Here is a 21,301-nt window from a genome sequence, read left to right as displayed (position 1 = left end):
TGTAGCTACATAGACGGACATGCCCAATAACAACGCGTCCTTTGAGGCTGCGTTTCTTAGAATAGGAGCAGATGGATTAAAGCGCACCTAGCAAAAAAACTGTTAGCAAAAAGCTAACAGTGTGGGCCTCCTCCATATCCCCTCATAGCCCACACCTTTCCATCTCCAATAAACAGTAGGTGCGATTACTGTCCTATAATGTAACTACATAGATGGACATGCCCAAAAACAACGCGTCCTTTGAGGCTACGTTTCTTAGAATAGGAGCAGATGGATTAAAGCGCACCTAGCAAAAAAACTGTTAGCAAAAAGCTAACAGTGTGGGCCTCCTCCATATCCCCTCATAGCCCACACCTTTCCATCTCCAATGAACAGTAGGTGCGATTACTGTCCTTTAATGTAGCTACATAGACGGAAATGCCCAATAACAACGCATCCTTTGAGGCTGCGTTTCTTAAAATAGGAGCAGATGGATTAAAGCGCACCTAGCAAAAAAACTGTTAGCAAAAAGCTAACAGTGTGGGCCTCCTCCATATCCCCTCATAGCCCACACCTTTCCATCTCCAATGAACAGTAGGTGCGATTACTGTTCTATAATGTAGCTACATAGACGTACATGCCCAATAACAACGCGTCCTTTGAGGCTGCAGTAGTAAGAGTACACACCTTATGTCAAGCCGCCCACTTTTGGAAAGTGACAGGTGCCACGCCCCTTTCCCAGGACCTTTGACCCTCCAGCCCTTCGTCACAGCAGCTGTCCGCCTGTGACGTGTATCAGGGGCCCCCACCCGTATTCTAAGCCTGTGACGCATCACGAGACACACTTTAGAATACAGTGTGTGTCATGATAATCATGGGCTTTTTTATATGTATAGTTTTGTCTTGGTTGTTATTTACCAACCAGCTCGACTTATGAGTATAATGGGTTAATATATAGAATGCATTTCAAGCCGCTAACAGATTTTTTCAGCACCGCAACCCGTCAGCCTAGACATCTGTTATCTACCATGCAAATCATCCCCTATGAATGGGTTATTATATGTACCATTCATGTAATCCGCAACGAATGGGTTATTAAGTTTATAGGATGAGCTAATGTTAAGTGTAGCCTGCTAGGTTAACCTGCTGTTATATATCAATCATGTAAATAAAGAAGTTAATATATTGAAAGAAAAAACAGACTAATGTATAGTTTTATAAAAGCTTTATTGAGAGCGCCGAATATATAAACTTGCGCTGTAAGAAAGAAAAAAAAAATATAGAATATAGTTATTACATAAAGGAATGCATAAGAATGATTACATAGATGTGTATAACACTGTATAATGTTAAAAGAAATATAGTTACATTTTTACAATCTTTTACAAAGGTAGCCACGACATGGGGAGCACTGGTGTCAGTCGCTTTTTTGGCAATAGGCTCCCCTGGGTTATTCCGTGTGGAGATGGGGAGAAAGTCAGGATTTTGTTTTTGGGGGTACCAGTCGCAAAGCCGGGAGCCGAGCCTGTTTTCAAATCCTGGAGAATTTCTCTAGTACTGTGGCTGCCAATGACCGTAGAAGGCATATTAACTTCGGCCAACGCTCGCATAAAAATGTCCCAGCCCAGAGGGTGATTTTTCTTGGTAGCGCTACGGCTCTGCGTAGCATGGCGGATCAAGTCCAAAATGTTTGACCCAGTAACCGGATCACCTTTATAAACAAACTCGTCGCGCAAATTCCACGATGTAATATCAGCATTCTGCGACAGTCTGTTTAGCAAAAGCTCAGCATTTTTTTTGAACCGTGGATTGACATGGCTCACAATTTCATGAATAGTATTTCTATTATCAGGAGATGTATTTGACACTTGCTGATGATCAGCGCCACCCGAGGTTACGAGGTTTAAAGTTGTTAGCTCTTTTGAGTCCTGTTTAGCGTGTACCAAGTATCTTTGTAAAACATCTGTGTATTTTTTAATTTTCACATCATCAGGAATGTCACTACGTTGTAAAATCGAGCTAATTTCATCATCAAGGCGATGTATAGTCGTCTGTCGTATGCTCGGAGTCGTTGTAGCGGATTGTCTTATCTTGTTAAGTTCGTGTTTAGGGACCAAGTACATTTTCTCTGCATGGTCCATTATCGATTGGCAAGCAGACTCGTAATTATTGGGATTGCAAAACCCAAGAGCGATCCTATAAAACCGCCGGCCTGATTCACTATACGCTTCTTTTTCTTAATGGCCAGTGTTTTATCACCCAGGCGCCTTATAGCACTTCGCCATTTTTTTAGTATCTTTTTCTGACGCGGTTTCAGAGGTATCCGACCTTTTAAAATATTTAATGCGATCTCAGCTATGGCTGTAATCAGATCGCTGCTCGCGTCGCGTAAAATAGATTTTCTTACGGCCGGTTTCGCTTTCACTAGGCTTTTTAAGAGAGCCCAATTACGACGAATTCTCTCAGACATCCTGTCGGACCAATGCGCTCAGAATAAAATAAGTCGCGAAAAAGACAAACTCACTTTTTAGAAGCATTTTTCTTGGGGATGTACACAGCTGGTAAAGCAGGAGGAAACAAACCCGTTCTCAAACGGTGCTCCTCGGGTGTGTTGGCTCTTAAGTCAACTAGCAGATATCCGTAAGGAGCACTCGTGGCATCCTCAAAAGCTTCTAAGAAGAAGCGCGTCTGACCCGGATAATCTGTCTAGCCAGCGTGACAATTTGAAGCCGGTCACGCCGATTTTTAAACAGTACAATATAATTACTGTTAAGGCTGATAGTGCGGCTCTTTTTACCTTGACAAAATATGTTCTGTACAAGGTACAAAATGCTCAGATTTCTGTGGTGTACATACTTGGTAAACGCTTTCTCTATTTCATTGTTCTCGTTGGCACTCTCCATGAGATCATCAACAACGGTCAAATTTACCTTATCAGGCGGGAATAAGTCATCATCTATAAAAGTCTGAGGTAGTCCTTCTATAAATCTAATGTTGGAAAAAGAGGCGGAAAGTTCATCATAAAGCGGTTGCCAACACGAATGAAAAAACACAATGTTAGTGGGGATATGAGATATATGCGTTGCAGAGTTAAGTAACAATTGCTTAACAAAGTAACTTTTCCCAGAGTTAGACGGACCGGCTAAAATACAAGAGAAGGGGTGTTGCAATCGTGTGTCCATCATACAACCGTTAACACTGTGATGTTATAGTGTGAATTCGTCTAATAGTCGTCTCCTCACACGATCTTGCGGATTGCGTGGCGTTAATGCTGAGCTGATCCGGTAGTACGTATTCCTTACAGATCCTAGTTAGGAGAAGAAGCAGTTATCTCCGACATATAATTACGCCAACACGCCACAAAATCAAACAATATTACGGGTTTGCATGTCTGGGTGTATTTGCTTACTTTATGATCTAATAACCGTAAGGGAGAGTGGTAAAATCATCTAGTAGATACCTCTTTGTATAAACACACCTCTGTGTTTTTTGTAGCGGCCTTGTTTCGATATCCCAATACTTTTTATCTCTCACAAAGCCTGGCTGCTCTACGGTGATGGTCTTTTGTGTTTCAGGGTCGCTGTTACGTTGATAATCCAGAACCAGATCTTTCAGACTGTCAAAATTTACGACCTGAGTGGCTGACGTATTTAAAGTTATACCTTTAACTTTTAACACTGTTTTACCAGTGTTCAACTTGTACCCGTAGGTTTTGGGACCAGCAGATACAAACTCTGTTATGTGTGTATCATCGGGGATCTCGCTGGTCAATTCCCCCAGATAGTCGCCTAACGGCGGGTTCCAATCGCCTTCACGGTGTACAAACATGACAGAGTCTGTGTCATGATAAAGGCATCGTTCCTGCAGTCTATCCAGAAGAGAGTAGAGCTCTAGGCGTGCGTAGGCTGTTGTAAAACAAGCTATAAAGATGTTTGTGTTTTTGTTGACCGTGTGATGCTCTTTGGCGTATTTCCACGTGACATTGGCTGTTTCGTCATCAATGAAATTTAGACCTGAAATTTCGTACTGTGGTAGAAACACATACTCAAAGAGTTTATCAGGGTCAGTCACGATGTTGGTACACGGAAGGTTTGATTTCTGCGCAAACTTTCCCCACAAGGAGTTTAAGAAAAGCTTGGAGATTTGGCGTTTAGCAGGGTTTACGCCTATTTCCTCCTTACGCAATTGAACACCTTCTTTTTGAAGAAAGGAGTCAATATACGCATTTTTCTTATCATCGTCCGTGCACCAACTCGGGAAGCCTGAAGCCTCCTGCTTATCCCTAAGATGCAACTCGATGTAAGACGCGAATAGATTATCCGATGTTTCTGGAAAGTGCCAGATTTCGTAGGTGTGTGCTATCCTGTAACCTTTCTCTACAGCCATCTCGAGTTCTATCGTACACCAAGTGCCAACGATAGACCTCTCTTCATCAGTATGACTACAGGGATCGCTCAGTGAATTTAAAGCGCAAGTGTAACACAGCGGAAACATCAACTTATGATTCATTTTCACCGGTAGCACCGGGAAAAATAAATCGCGAGGCGGGTACACTTTAACTTTTGCGATACCAAAGTAATTTTTGATGTAAGTAAAATCTTCATAAATAATCGTCGGGTGACCTATAGGGTACGTCTTTGTTTTGTTGATGAAAGGATATAGACTAGTGAAATCATAATAATTTATCGTCTCGCCATCGGCCAGCCTGTGATATAGCTTTATCGCGTTAGTTCGACCGCCGTAAAGAGCGTCACGCGGCTCTAGCGGTACTGGGAACTGCATTTTAAGAAGAAAAGCCTGAAGGTCTGAATTGGTCTCAATCATTTCACGCCATTCATGCTCCCATAAGACGCGTAAAGTGTACCCCTGCTGTTGTAAATAGCGCATTTTAGCTAAAGATGCCTGGTATAGTTGGCTGTATGTCGTTTTTGTGACGTTATTTTGCGCGTTTGCGCTAAAACAGACGCCACAGCCGTGAAAAAAACAGCCATTAAACTCGAAAGCGATATGGCGCCCGTCAACATACGCGTAACCGTCTAAATAATAGTTGCCGACCTTTTTTTCGCCGCCTCTCAGCGCGTGCTGTATGACTATGTTTTCACTGTGAGACACGTACATCAACCACTGAATAGCTGGCGTTGAGTACCTTTTTTTGGCCTTATGATAATTATCAGAGGGCACAACAGCTATAGTGTCTTTAGGTAAGAACTTAAACCTGTATATAGCCATACAGACAGACGCGAGAGTGATGTGTTGGAACGGGTCAACGCAATAAGTCACAGTAACGTTTTTCCTTTTTTCTGTACAATACCTTCTAACCTTTTTCTTGGCCATGTCCATTATCCGGTCTCTATAACGCTCACAGGATTTCCGCAATACTTCAACATCCTGCTTACAATAGGCCTTCAACTCTGCATTAAAATCAAAAGTACAATCCTTTTGCGATTCATACCACTCCATGAACTCTTTTCGGTCATCAGGCATCATATACTCTGGGCCGTAATATTTAGCATCAGGTATGGGGCCGACATAATTCTGGTTTTCTTTAGTATTGAAAAAGTGAGGGAAATGTCCCTTGCCCCCTGAAAAACCCATAGCCTGAGGCAGCTTGCTAAGCTTCATGGGAATGAAGTTAAGCGAGTCTATGAACCGCAAGTTCATCGACGGTACCGTCACACACAGAAGGCGGCCGCCTTGAGTGATCATATCTATTTGAATCTTCTCAATTATCAATTGTTTGACTATGAAATACGAATCATATCGCCCGGCATTGTGGGCAATAAATGTGCAATCTTCAAAAGCGCCGCTGAGAAAAAAATTAACAAAATCGCGAGTACAAAAATCGCCCTTAAACTCCCAAGACACTGACCCGTGCAGCGGGGTGGCAAAAATAAAATTTGGAATGTGTTTACCTGTATCCTGTTGGCACTCAAAGTCGTAGATAATATACGTCGACGCATCTTCATCTGGTCCCCCTTGGTAAGGCTGCATGTAACACTCATGTTTGTCAAATTTCACCACGTTGGCTTTACAGATGTTACAGCGGAGCCCCTTGCATTCGTGAGGCTCAGAGCCTTTAACCACATAGCGGTAACAACTATCACAAAAGATTTTAGTCTTGCAAAACGCTTTATTCGCCGCAGCAAGGACCCTGTGTCGGTCTAAACAATCGGATGAGCGACAAAACACGCGACAACTGGAACAACGGTATATCGATTCTGCGGTCTCGACACACGATTCTGATTGACAAGCCTTGCAAAAATACTGACACGAGTGATTATTTTTGTGGTGGAAAACAGAACTACAATGATCACAAAAGTAATTTGCACCGATAAAGGCTTTTATATTCGTAATCCCGTAATAATGATCATCATGGTGAAGAATGTATACAACATTCCCACCAGATGTTTTGCCGGTGTGAAAATAACGCCAATCACCGCGATTGTGGTATAAAACCCTTATGGTTATCCCCAGGTGTTTCTCGAATGCCTCGATATCGCTAAAACTCACTAACTGATTGTCGGGAATGTCCAATTCGCGATGTAATTCTCTAGCACGCGCCAATAAAACACTATCATCGGGAGACCCCTTCTCTAACAGTGCGAATAGGCTGGCGGCTAAGCAGAGGTTAGAGTCGTAATTGTTAAAATCAAACAGCCAGCGTTTTTTCTGCTTGATGATCTGTGTGTAAAGTATTGATTTTAACCGTCTGCGATGTCTTCCACCGCCGCGCCTATTCCGCACTATTAGCACTCTGAGAGTCAGAAATTCACCAGCTAAACACTCCGCATTACTCTGTAATGCATTGGCCACAGCATTTAAGAAACTCTCAGCGTTAAAATCATCCCGAGCCTGTTTTAGGGAATAAATAGGATCCAACCATCGACCGCCATCGATCCTCAGCTGTATAAAATCACCGGGTTGTATATCTCGTCTGATTCTGTCGAGCAAAGACTGAACGACACCGTGAACAGCATTAATCGCACCAATAAAAGATTGTATCCTATGCAGATTTGCAAAGCTGAAATGATCAATGTGCTCCACGGCATTGAAGTGACCAACTTCACGCCGTATATGGAATAAATGCTGTAAAAACACAGAAGCGTCAGCAGGTTGCTCAACACGATCAAACGGTATACGCTCTTGTTCCTGCGGGGGGATCAGCGGTGAGGGTTCATTATTTACAGATGGATTGGGCATGTCTGGAATCTGTGCGGTATGTGGAGCTGAATCAGATCTATCTGGGGGTGCGTCAGGGTTTTGTGGGGAAACTCTGGTTTGTCTCTTTCTGCGTCTTCTGGCGGATTCCCTTCTTGCGGCCATATACAACATTTTTATGGCTTTTTTAACAGACTTTGCTCTACGCCAAACACAACCTCTGTTAGAACACTGTTTCTTCAGACCTCCTCCGACCATAGATAGTCATAAGGTGGGGGGCTGGTGGGGCTCCGTAATAGCGAGCGCGTTGGAAATCTTTCGCAACTTTACAACTAGTTTTAAAAGTTCATCGTTACTAAGGGGCTCTACAGGTGCGTGCTCTAGTTCTGATTGCCTCGTCCTCACTTGGGAAACTATAGTGAGACATTCTGATGCTTTAGCGGCCCATTCTGATGCCTTAGCGCTACATTCTGATGCCTTAGCGATAACGCCGTCACATAGAATCTGTATCGTATTTTTCATCTGTATCTGTCGCGTCACAAAGTGACGGTAAACAGGATCGTTAAGGTTTCTCAGTGTTGGCGATCTTTTTGAAACTTGATACTCATCAGATGATTTTCTCTTTCTGTGAGATGAAGTGGTGTGTGGTGAGGTAACTAGCGACTGCTGAGTATCAACACATGTTACTGCGCTAATACTAGCACTGTCTAGTTGGTGTTGTGTATCAGTTTGTGTTGCATTATGACAAACCCGAATATCATTTGACATTACGGCATGCGGCTTACCATTAGCGGAACCAGTGTTGCTGTCCCCAGGCTTTTCGGGCTCTTCCAAAACAGGGGATAGCGGTGTTTTTCTCACACAGTATCTCTCACGCTTCAATAAGTTGCGGCGATGTTTGACAGCAGTTGGTGTGGCGACGCGGTTGATGGTTATGTGTGGTTCTAGCGGCATCGGGTATCTCACGGATTCGCTGTGTGTCTGTAACACAGGGCTAGATGCATCCGCTGATACACTCGCATTTTCCACAGGGTTTAGCGTCAGGTTTGCCATCTCTAATGTTGTGTTTTCCCCAGCGATGACACAAGTATTCTCTGGAAGGAAGAAAAGAAAAAACACAATAAAAAAATGTGTAACGCTGTTGATGAATTACGCGGGATTTACGCATGTAACATCCGTACTATAATTGAACATTCGCTCAAATTGTTGCAAGCATCTTACCGATGACGCTTTGACCGGAGTCCCCCGACTGGCTCCCATGCGCAACCGATATAGGTGATAGCACCACCATTCTCACGCATCCGTTTTGCTGTCTTAGTGGACTCCATGGGTGATTGGCGTGTCCCAGCGACTGCGCTGGTCTTTCGTGATTTACGGATTCATTTACATCTGTAGCATCTGTATTGAGACAACGTTTATTTAGCATAACACATAACAACAATTGCGTAAACAAAACAACGCATACGGTGTGATAAATCCTACCGTTGGCAGACTGTGAGAAACAATCGAATAGCGCTGGGTCAAAAGTTTCGCTGATGTCATCCCAGTTCTCTACTTTATACAGCAAATGATAAAAAAAAAAAAAACAAAAAAAAAAAAAAAAAAAAGGGTAAAATTATATACATATTAGTAAAATGCGCACACAGTAAGACTAATATTACGCTATATACATAATTAAAGACAGTATGTATTCAAAATATATGTAATCAACTATACTAATTAAACATAGATCTATTGTAATGCACTAATTTATGTATGCAGTTATTAAACGTACGTATATCAAATACATGAATATTAATAATTACGTTAATACGTCAATATAATACGATAATAAAACAATGTTTTCAATATTACGCTATATGCATAATTAAAGTCAGGCTGTATTAAAAAATATATATATATAATCACCTATACTAATTAAACATAGATCTATTGTAATGCACTAATTTATGCATGCATTTTATTAACCGTACGTATATCAAATACGTGAATATTAATAATTATGCTAATACGTTAATATAATACGGTAATAAAAACAATGTTTATCCTTATACACTAATGCAAAATAAAAAGATAAAAACAATGTATTACCTTTATTGCAATGCTTTGTGAAGGGCTGGAGGCGATGAACCCGAGTTCAGTAGATGGACACAGATGTTTTCTGGCTCTGTAAAGAAGACGGGGCTGACTGGCTCGTGAGCTGCCTTAACTGAGTTAAGGACAGTTATATGCGCGGCTCTCAGCAGCCCGGCGGGCAAGTCCAGACAAATTCCTCAACAGGTGTTTCTAGTTGTTTACAAATACCCCCCTTGTCCCACACGTCTCAATAGGCACTTTTCTTTTTTTTTTTTTTCACAGGGTAAATAATCACTTCTGAGACACAGCCTCTTGGTTTTATTGATCCTATAAGTATCAGGATGTATGAGACAATCGGTCATAATGTGTCAAACTTCAGTTAGTGTTACGTTAGACCGTTCAGCTGGCAGAAGGCTTAAACTTACTTAGCTAGTGTCACGGTAAATTAGCCATATGTCTAACGGATTTAATCTCTCAATAGCCTCTTTTTTCACAGGGTAAATAATTAGTTCTGTGACATAGCCTCTTGATTTTATTGATCCTATAAGTATCAGGATGTATGAGACAGCCGGTCATAATGTGTCATACTTCAGCTGGTGTCACGGTAAATTAGCCATATATCTAATATCCTAAATCCTTCATTCGTCAACACAATGAAACTTTGTAAATGCTATGCTAAGTTAAATATACGAGATACTTTATTTAAAAATAAAAAAAGCAGAAAGTGATTAAAGTGTCCAGGTTTCTACGTGCTGTAATCAGTTGATTTAAAATCTACGAATGGTAGAATCAAAGCGGACTAGATTTATAAAAAGTTAGGAGCTAATTAAACCGCTGCATCCCCACTCTTGATGCATAATTACCACTATGGTCGCTTCAGGGGATGCACGTCGGTTACAGCGCCAATATTTTACACCATCCAGCGCCGGTTCTTATGCCGGAATTCAAAAATTGCATAAGGCACTTAAGGGGATAAACCAACGCAAAATTACAGAATGGCTGCAAAAGATTAATTGTTATACCCTTCACAAGCCGATCAGAAAGAAATTTGCTAGAAACAAAATAATCGCTGCTGATATAGATTCGCTCTGGGAATCTGACCTCGTGTGTTTAATGCAATACTCTAAAGAAAATGACGGCATAAGATACATTTTAACGGTTATAGATGTTTTATCAAAATATGCTTGGTGCGTCGGATTATCATCTAAATCGGGATCAAGCGTCGCCAGAGCCTTCGAGCTGATATTTGAGAATAGCGATCGCGTACCTCGAAAAATACGCACCGATCGCGGGAAAGAATTCATGAATCAACACATGAAGCGCCTTTGTAAAAGATACAACATACACCATTACTTTACAAGCAACAACGTAAAGGCTGCGGTGGTTGAACGTTTTAACCGCACTTTAAAATCACGAATGTGGCGTTATCTCACCCATCATAACACATTTCGCTATATCGATATTTTACCAGCCCTGGTATACAGTTATAACCGAACTTACCACCGTATTATCCGATGTCGACCTGTGGATGTCACTAAAAAGAACTCCTTAACAATTTGGCGAAATATCTACAGCGATATTCTGAACTCAAAGCATGAAAAGACTTCTTTACAAATAGGCGATCATGTGAGGATTTCTCAACATAAAGGAACATTTACGAAAGGCTATGAGCAAACTTACACTGATGAAATTTTCGTCATAGAGTCTATTAATACGCGATTTCAAAAACCGCTATATAAATTAATCGATCTGAACGGCGAAGCTATAGAGGGGTCGTTTTATAAAGAGGAAATACAGCAGGTACCCGCTGACGAGAACCGTGTCTATAGGATCGAGAAAATATTAAAGAAGAGGCGCATCCGCGGAACGGTGCATTATTTTGTGAAGTGGCTCGGGTACCCTACAAAATTTAACAGCTGGGTCGCTGAAAATCAACTGTCACCCGCATAGAGCATGGAGTCGGGCTCTTTTTATATAACTCTTCCTAGTAATGCGTCGTCCAGAATCTACCCCGAAAACTCAATTTCTAATTACACTACGAAACTAGCGAAGCCGATTCACCTCTCGGGCGCTTACGATGTGGCGCTAACTGAAATTCAGTACCCGCACACATGGGACACGATTGCGCCAACTGAGGGAAACTTTTTCGTGGCTAAAAATGGAAGTACTTACAATGAGTATTTTATCAAATCGGGTTTTTACGCCTCGTTAACAGATTTGACGCGCACGATAAATGACAGAATTGAGGGTTTAAGGCTAACAAACGAGCTCTTCAAGCTACGCTATGATGAAGTAAAAAGAATTGTTACAGTTACCGACTCTCCAACGCTACACTTTGCTCCGGGTCATAAGTTGTCCGTTCTGCTAGGCCTGCCTGAATATAACCCTGCTTTACCTGGGGATATCGCGGACAAGAAGCGGCATTTTGCGGACATAAAAGGTGGATTTTATACATTGTATATCTATAGTGATATAATTGATCACCAGATTGTAGGAAATAATTACGTCCAATTACTACGAACGGTCGAAATCACCGGTAAAAACAGCGACATTGTCACAATTCACTACAATCGCCCTGATTACGTGTCGGTGTGTAAACAACATTTTGACACGATTACAATCTCGATTTTATCAGACCAGAACACGCCTGTTAAATTCAAGTACGGGAAAAGTATAGTGCGATTACACTTTAGACCGCGTAACGGTTCGCAGCATTAAAACATGTTGTCTCAGCGGGTGTACGGTGATCCTACGCTCTACGTGAAACATTATTTGGCACAGAGTGGAAATGGAAAAATAGACGGATTTCACGGAGACGAGTATATGAATGGCGCTGGAATTGGCGGTGTCTTCAGGTCACTCTTCCGGAGGGCCTTGCCTCTTTTCAGAAAAGGTCTAGAATTAGTAAAGCCTCATGTAAAGACGGCTGTCAAAAATATCGCTACAGATGCAGTCACTTCTGTTTCCTCGGCTGTTTTGGACAGACTCAATCAGTCGCGTCAAGAACAGCAAGGCTCCGGACTTGTTTCTGTTGTAAAAAACCCCCGTAAAAGAAAAAGGCGAATCGTTGCACGATTTCACCCGCTCCTCATGGATAAGACTCCTTCACGCAAAAGACGACGCCGTCAGAAACCCGCTAGACGCGCAGCAGACGACATCTTTTAATTCTCTAACATGGCGTTCATACACGACGGATCTGTAGAGTGCACTAAATCTGAGTTGGATATTTTCACCATACCGCCAACGCAGACAAGTATTGAAAAATCTTTATTTGTTGAAGTCCTGCCTATCGCGGCCCTCACTGACAACACGCCGTTGGAATTCTTCATATCGGGTAGCGGCGAATATTACTACGACTTAAATAACACCCTCCTGCACTTAACCTGTCGTATAGTTAAACAAGATAACACACCCATCGCCGATGGTGCACGTGTGGGCTTTATTAATTACCCAATAGCCACACTTTTTAACCAAGTGGACATCACATTGGGGGATCGACTAATCTCACAATCCGATAATCTTTATAGCTATAGAGCGTTCATCGAGACAATTTTAAATTATAGTGGTCAAACGCTCGCATCCCAATTTACAGCAGGCCTGTTTTACAAGGATTCGGCGGGTCACCACCATGAAAGGACACTCGACGGTCTAAATGTAGGCTTCGCTAAAAGAGCTGCAGCAACACATCGCTCTAAAACTGTGGAGCTTCTGGGGCCTATTTATGGTGATATATTTAACCAACCGAAACTTATCTTGAACGGTCTGGATTTAAAGATAAAACTGACAAGGAATAAAGACTCGTTCTGCTTGATGGCAGCAGACCCTGATGGATTTAAAGTTCAAATCCTTCATGCTTCAATTTTCATCAAGAGAGTACAAGTATCCCCAGCCGTCCGCATAGGCCACAGCCAGTAGCTACTAGCAACCACCGCTAAATATACTTTGGATAGGACGAATCTCAAAGTCTTCAGCATAGCAATCGGAAGCCGTATAGCAACCCATGAAAATTTGTTCCTGGGTCAAATACCTAAAACTGTGATATTAGCCTTTGTGGACAATGAAGCCTTTAGCGGTAGCTTCCAAAAAAATCCTCTCTGTTTTCACCATTATTCCGTAAACCACGCGGCCTTGTATCTGGATGGTCAACAGATTCCGGCCAGGCCTTTTCAGCCTGATTTTGAGGCCGAATTAGCTATTAGGGAATATATGGCTCTCGTGCATATCTCTGGAAAGCAGCGAGCAGACAACTCGATTTCGATTGACAGAAATGAGTTCGTTAGCGGATACACATTTTTTGCATTCGATCTGTCACCGGACATGGAGCCCGGGACGCACTTCTCGCTCGTTAAAACCGGGAACCTGCGTGCGGAAGTACGCTTCTCAGTCCCTACCCCTCACACGGTTAACATGCTTGTCTACGCGTCAAGTCCCGCTATTCTGGAAATAAATCACAGAAGAGAAGTTCTGTACGATTACAATTAAATTATGAACACACTTCAACTCACGAATCTCCTTAAATCCGATCGTTATACTTCGCAAATTTTTGCTGGCGTATACCCGAGTGACTTCCTACCCCAATTCGCTGTGGATAAAAGACCATCGGCTTATATAATTAATACTGATGATTCAACTCAGCGAGGACGACACTGGGTGTTAATTGTACTATATGACTCGGAGAGAGCGGTCTTTTTTGATAGTTATGGCCTAGCACCGGATAGTCCCATTTTTCCCGAGGCTTTTATAGAGTTTTTAAAAAGAAACTGCTCTAGGTACATATATCAGGATAACCAAATTCAGGATACCGACAGTGTATTTTGTGGGCATTACTGTGTGTTTGTATTATATTACATAGCCCGTGGGTTATCTTATGAGAGTGTTTTACGTTTCTTTACGCCAGATTTTAAAAAAAATGATAATTTTGTAAACCAATTTATAAAAGATAAGTTTTGTGACCGTCATTACAGATGTCGGATACCGTGTGTTTTCAATATGATCTGTGCATCTTTATATAATCGTTAATTACATGGAGTATAATAAAATAGAGAGATAGACACCTGTGTTAACTGTTAACAGCGTAATCTTTGATTCTTAGTGTGTAATAATAGACATCATCTTTCATCACTATACTGACACACTTCCCGAGTTGGAACTAATTAGCTACTGATTGTAAAAAAGGCGTAACTAATTCAAGCCACATCCCGTTCATTGTCACACACCCACATCCGGTGGGCCTAGACATAAGTGATAGTCAGCTGATCACACTAATGTGAGCTTCTCGAAGTCAGCATACAGAAATCATTGACGGATGCCCCATCTAGTTCAAAGTTGCGTGTTACACTAAAGCGACCTATTGAACTCAGCGAGAGGAATCATACCAAGACTCAGCTCGTGGCTAAACCGAGGTGGTAAAGACTTTAATATGGAGTCAGACTACGCTATTCCATCCGTGTATGCTGCCGACCGTTCGCGTTATGAAGCTGAAATAGCTGATGTCATTCGCCGTTGGGACCTTCCGCACTCGTGCAAGAAAAACACGGAGCGATTGCTGGCCGCTCTACTCAATCACCGGAATATTATCACATGGAACGATAAGCACGAATTGGTATATAAAAATACCGTAATTCACGGAACTAATTTCCCAGCGTTGATCAGACATACGACGCAGAGTCACACCTTCGTGAGAAGAAGTATACCTTTGGGATGGAACATTTTTATGCATGCAATAGCGGAGGCTAATGTACCTAGCGATGTCGCTGGAGACGCCAGTACTCGCGAGTTGGTGGATTCTTTGAAGATGGATTTTTTAATAAAGTCCATGATGGATCTAAAACTTTAACTCGGAGAGACTTTTGAACTGTTACTTCCCTCAAACAAAACATTTTGGACTTGATCCGCCATGCTACGCAGAGCCGTAGCGTTACCAAGAAAAATCACCCTCTGGGCTGGGACATTTTTATGCGAGCGTTGGCCGAAGTTAATATGCCTTCTACGGTCATTGGCAGCCACAGTACTAGAGAAATTCTCCAGGATTTGAAAACAGGCTCGGCTCCCGGCTTTGCGACTGGTACCCCCAAAAACAAAATCCTGACTTTCTCCCCATCTCCACACGGAATAACCCAGGGGAGCCTATTGCCAAAAAAGCGACTGACACCAGTGCTCCCCATGTCGTGGCTACCTTTGTAAAAGATTGTAAAAATGTAACTATATTTCTTTTAACATTATACAGTGTTATACACATCTATGTAATCATTCTTATGCATTCCTTTATGTAATAACTATATTCTATATTTTTTTTTTCTTTCTTACAGCGCAAGTTTATATATTCGGCGCTCTCAATAAAGCTTTTATAAAACTATACATTAGTCTGTTTTTTCTTTCAATATATTAACTTCTTTATTTACATGATTGATATATAACAGCAGGTTAACCTAGCAGGCTACACTTAACATTAGCTCATCCTATAAACTTAATAACCCATTCGTTGCGGATTACATGAATGGTACATATAATAACCCATTCATAGGGGATGATTTGCATGGTAGATAACAGATGTCTAGGCTGACGGGTTGCGGTGCTGAAAAAATCTGTTAGCGGCTTGAAATGCATTCTATATATTAACCCATTATACTCATAAGTCGAGCTGGTTGGTAAATAACAACCAAGACAAAACTATACATATAAAAAAGCCCATGATTATCATGACACACACTGTATTCTAAAGTGTGTCTCGTGATGCGTCACAGGCTTAGAATACGGGTGGGGGCCCCTGATACACGTCACAGGCGGACAGCTGCTGTGACGAAGGGCTGGAGGGTCAAAGGTCCTGGGAAAGGGGCGTGGCACCTGTCACTTTCCAAAAGTGGGCGGCTTGACATAAGGTGTGTACTCTTACTACTGGCTGCGTTTCTTAGAATAGGAGCAGTAGGATTAAAGCGCACCTAGCAAAAAAACTGTTAGCAAAAAGCTAACAGTGTGGGCCTCCTCCATATCCCCTCATAGCCCACACCTTTCCATCTCCAATGTACAGTAGGTGCGATTACTGCCCTATAATGTAGCTACATAGATGGACATGCCCAAGAACTACGCGTCCTTTGAGGGCTCAGTCATACGGGCTGATTGGCACCCATGTTACTGCAGGTAGCAGACGGCCTTAACTGAAGACGGACATCTCTCTGCAGTGCCGGAGGAAAGAACATGTGACAGGCTTCATTGCCGGTCATGTGTTCTTTCATCAGCGCTGCAGAAAGACGTCCGTCTTCAGGTACGGCTGTCTTCTAACTGTCAGTCACAGGGGAGCATTGGCGCCGGTGTACGGGTGCCGATGCCACCGTGTGACTGAGCCCTGAGGCTGCGTTTCTTAAAATAGGAGCAGATGGATTAAAGCGCACCTAGCAAAAAACTGTTAGCAAAAAGCTAACAGTGTGGGCCTCCTCCATATCCCCTCATAGCCCACACCTTTCCATCTCCAATAAACAGTAGGTGCGATTACTGTCCTATAATGTAACTACATAGATGGACATGCCCAAAAACAACGCGTCCTTTGAGGCTACGTTTCTTAGAATAAGAGCAGATGGATTAAAGCGCACCTAGCAAAAAAAACTGTTAGCAAAAAGCTAACAGTGTGGGCCTCCTCCATATCCCCTCATAGCCCACACCTTTCCATCTCCAATGAACAGTAGGTGCGATTACTGTCCTATAATGTAGCTACATAGACGGACATGCCCAATAACAACGCATCCTTTGAGGCTGCGTTTCTTAAAATAGGAGCAGATGGATTAAAGAGCACCTAGCAAAAAAACTGTTAGCAAAAAGCTAACAGTGTGGGCCTCCTCCATATCCCCTCATAGCCCACACCTTTCCATCTCCAATAAACAGTAGGTGCGATTACTGTCCTATAATGTAACTACATAGATGGACATGCCCAAAAACAACGCGTCCTTTGAGGCTACGTTTCTTAGAATAGGAGCAGATGGATTAAAGCGCACCTAGCAAAAAAACTGTTAGCAAAAAGCTAACAGTGTGGGCCTCCTCCATATCCCCTCATAGCCCACACCTTTCCATCTCCAATGAACAGTAGGTGCGATTACTGTCCTATAATGTAGCTACATAGACGGACATGCCCAATAACAACGCATACTTTGAGGCTGCGTTTCTTAAAATAGGAGCAGATGGATTAAAGCGCACCTAGCAAGAAAACTATTAGCAAAAAGCTAACAGTGTGGACCTCCTCCATATCGCCTCATAGCCCACACCTTTCCATCTCCAATAAAAAGTAGGTGCGATTACTGTCCTTTAATGTAGCTACATAGACGGAAATGCCCAATAACAACGCATCCTTTGAAGCTGCGTTTCTTAAAATAGGAGCAGATGGATTAAAGCGCACCTAGCAAAAAAACTGTTAGCAAAAAGCTAACAGTGTGGGCCTCCTCCATATCCCCTCATAGCCCACACCTTTCCATCTCCAATAAACAGTAGGTGCGATTACTGTCCTATAATGTAACTACATAGACGTACATGCCCAATAACAACGCGTCCTTTGAGGCTGCGTTTCTTAGAATAGGAGCAGTAGGATTAAAGCGCACCTAGCAAAAAAACTGTTAGCAAAAAGCTAACAGTGTGGGCCTCCTCCATATCCCCTCATAGCCCACACCTTTCCATCTCCAATGTACAGTAGGTACGATTACTGCCTTATAATGTAGCTACATAGATGGACATGCCCAAGAACTACGCGTCCTTTGAGGGCTCAGTCACACGGGCTGATTGGCGCCCGTGTTACTGCAGGTAGCAGACGGCCTTAACTGAAGACGGACATCTCTCTGCAGCGCCGGAACAAAGAACATGTGACCGGCTTCATTGCCGGTCATGTGTTCTTTCATCAGCGCTGCAGAAAGACGTCCGTCTTCAGGTACGGCTGTCTTCTAACTGTCAGTCACAGGGGAGCATTGGCGCCGGTGTACGGGTGCCGATGCCACCGTGTGACTGAGCCCTGAGGCTGCGTTTCTTAAAATAGGAGCAGATGGATTAAAGCGCACCTAGCAAAAAAACTGTTAGCAAAAAGCTAACAGTGTGGGCCTCCTCCATATCCCCTCATAGCCCACACCTTTCCATCTCCAATAAACAGTAGGTGCGATTACTGTCCTATAATGTAACTACATAGATGGACATGCCCAAAAACAACGCGTCCTTTGAGACTACGTTTCTTAGAATAGGAGCAGATGGATTAAAGCGCACCTAGCAAAAAAACTGTTAGCAAAAAGCTAACAGTGTGGGCCTCCTCCATATCCCCTCATAGCCCACACCTTTCCATCTCCAATGAACAGTAGGTGCAATTACTGTCCTATAATGTAGCTACATAGACGTACATGCCCAATAACAACGCGTCCTTTGAGGCTGCGTTTCTTAGAATAGGAGCAGTAGGATTAAAGCGCACCTAGCAAAAAAACTGTTAGCAAAAAGCTAACAGTGTGGGCCTCCTCCATATCCCCTCATAGCCCACACCTTTCCATCTCCAATGTACAGTAGGTGCGATTACTGCCTTATAATGTAGCTACATAGATGGACATGCCCAAGAACTACGCGTCCTTTGAGGGCTCAGTCACACGGGCTGATTGGCGCCCGTGTTACTGCAGGTAGCAGACGGCCTTAACTGAAGACGGACATCTCTCTGCAGCGCCGGAGCAAAGAACATGTGACCGGCTTCATTGCCGGTCATGTGTTCTTTCATCAGCGCTGCAGAAAGACGTCCGTCTTCAGGTACGGCTGTCTTCTAACTGTCAGTCACAGGGGAGCATTGGCGCCGGTGTACGGGTGCCCTTGCCACCGTGTGACTGAGCCCTGAGGCTGCGTTTCTTAAAATAGGAGCAGATGGATTAAAGCGCACCTAGCAAAAAAACTGTTAGCAAAAAGCTAACAGTGTGGGCCTCCTCCATATCCCCTCATAGCCCACACCTTTCCATCTCCAATAAAAAGTAGGTGCGATTACTGTCCTTTTATGTAGCTACATAGACGGACATGCCCAATAACAACGCATCTTTTGAGGCTGCGTTTCTTAAAATAGGAGCAGATGGATTAAAGCGCACCTAGCAAAAAAACTGTTAGCAAAAAGCTAACAGTGTGGGCCTCCTCCATATCCCCTCATAGCCCACACCTTTCCATCTCCAATGAACAGTAGGTGCGATTACTGTCCTATGATGTAGCTACATAGACGGACATGCCCAATAACAACGCGTCCTTTGAGGCTGCGTTTCTTAGAATAGGAGCCGTAGGATTAAAGCGCACCTAGCAAAAAAAACTGTTAGCAAAAAGCTAACAGTGTGGGCCTCCTCCATATCCCCTCATAGCCCACACCTTTCCATCTCCAAAAAACAGTAGGTGCGATTACTGTCCTATAATGTAGCTACATAGATGGACATGCCCAATAACAACGCGTCCTTTGAGGCTGCGTTTCTTAGAATAGGAGCCGTAGGATTAAAGCGCACCTAGCAAAAAAACTGTTAGCAAAAAGCTAACAGTGTGGGCCTCCTCCATATCCCCTCATAGCCCACACCTTTCCATCTCCAATGTACAGTAGGTGCGATTACTGCCCTATAATGTAGCTACATAGATGGACATGCCCAAGAACTACGCGTCCTTTGAGGGCTCAGTCATACGGGCTGATTGGCGCCCGTGTTACTGCAGGTAGCAGACGGCCTTAACTGAAGACGGACATCTCTCTGCAGCATCGGAGCAAAGAACATGTGACCGGCTTCATTGCCGGTCATGTGTTCTTTCATCAGCGCTGCAGAAAGACGTCCGTCTTCAGGTACGGCTGTCTTCTAACTGTCAGTCACAGGGGAGCATTGGCGCCGGTGTACGGGTGCCGATGCCACCGTGTGACTGAGCCCTGAGGCTGCGTTTCTTAAAATAGGAGCAGATGGATTAAAGCGCACCTAGCAAAAAAACTGTTAGCAAAAAGCTAACAGTGTGGGCCTCCTCCATATCCCCTCATAGCCCACACCTTTCCATCTCCAATAAACAGTAGGTGCGATTACTGTCCTATAATGTAGCTACATAGATGGACATGCCCAATAACAACGCGTCCTTTGAGGCTGCGTTTCTTAGAATAGGAGCCGATGGATTAAAGCGCACCTAGCAAAAAAACTGTTAGCAAAAAGCTAACAGTGTGGGCCTCCTCCATATCCCCTCATAGCCCACACCTTTCCATCTCCAATGTACAGTAGGTGCGATTACTGCCCTATAATGTAGCTACATAGATGGACATGCCCAAGAACTACGCGTCCTTTGAGGGCTCAGTCATACGGGCTGATTGGCACCCATGTTACTGCAGGTAGCAGACGGCCTTAACTGAAGACGGACATCTCTCTGCAGTGCCGGAGGAAAGAACATGTGACAGGCTTCATTGCCGGTCATGTGTTCTTTCATCAGCGCTGCAGAAAGACGTCCGTCTTCAGGTACGGCTGTCTTCTAACTGTCAGTCACAGGGGAGCATTGGCGCCGGTGTACGGGTGCCGATGCCACCGTGTGACTGAGCCCTGAGGCTGCGTTTCTTAAAATAGGAGCAGATGGATTAAAGCGCACCTAGCAAAAAAACTGTTAGCAAAAAGCTAACAGTGTGGGCCTCCTCCATATCCCCTCATAGCCCACACCTTTCCATCTCCAATGAACAGTAGGTGCGATTACTGTCCTATAATGTAACTACATAGATGAACATGCCCAAAAACAACGCGTCCTTTGAGGCTACGTTTCTTAGAATAGGAGCAGATGGATTAAAGCGCACCTAGCAAAAAAAACTGTTAGCAAAAAGCTAACAGTGTGGGCCTCCTCCATATCCCCTCATAGCCCACACCTTTCCATCTCCAATAAACAGTAGGTGCGATTACTGTCCTATAATGTAGCTACATAGATGGACATGCCCAATAACAACGCGTCCTTTGAGGCTGCGTTTCTTAGAATAGGAGCCGTAGGATTAAAGCGCACCTAGCAAAAAAACTGTTAGCAAAAAGCTAACAGTGTGGGCCTCCTCCATATCCCCTCATAGCCCACACCTTTCCATCTCCAATGTACAGTAGGTGCGATTACTGCCCTATAA

General features: G+C 43.3%; 1 protein-coding gene across 9 annotated transcripts; it reads right to left on the bottom strand.

Moving 5' to 3' along the window:
- Positions 1-1,189: 1,189 nt before the first annotated feature.
- LOC136629720 (uncharacterized) lies at positions 1,190-9,396 on the bottom strand. 9 transcript variants are annotated; one of them, XM_066605445.1, is made up of 6 exons: positions 9,229-9,396; positions 8,620-8,691; positions 8,359-8,535; positions 7,923-8,231; positions 3,440-5,390; positions 1,190-3,286 (listed from the first exon to the last, which is right to left on the bottom strand). In XM_066605445.1, exons 3-6 carry the CDS (start codon positions 8,426-8,428, stop codon positions 3,172-3,174), a joined length of 2,445 nt encoding a protein of 814 aa, XP_066461542.1. In that variant the 5' UTR covers positions 8,429-8,535; positions 8,620-8,691; positions 9,229-9,396; the 3' UTR covers positions 1,190-3,171. The 9 variants fall into 9 exon arrangements, 8 of the variants coding, with proteins under 8 accessions (XP_066461542.1, XP_066461543.1, XP_066461541.1 ...); XM_066605446.1 differs by having other exon boundaries at positions 8,620-8,688; XR_010792943.1 differs by lacking the exons at positions 8,359-8,535; positions 8,620-8,691; positions 9,229-9,396 and having other exon boundaries at positions 1,190-1,236; positions 1,348-3,286; positions 3,440-8,014.
- Positions 9,397-21,301: the final 11,905 nt, after the last annotated feature.

This window comes from Eleutherodactylus coqui, chromosome 1 (genome assembly GCF_035609145.1).
Source record: "Eleutherodactylus coqui strain aEleCoq1 chromosome 1, aEleCoq1.hap1, whole genome shotgun sequence".
Classification (NCBI taxonomy): Eukaryota; Metazoa; Chordata; class Amphibia; order Anura; family Eleutherodactylidae; genus Eleutherodactylus; species Eleutherodactylus coqui.
The sequence above is the reverse complement of the archived record's forward strand: the minus strand, read 5'-3'. Positions and strand labels throughout refer to the sequence as shown.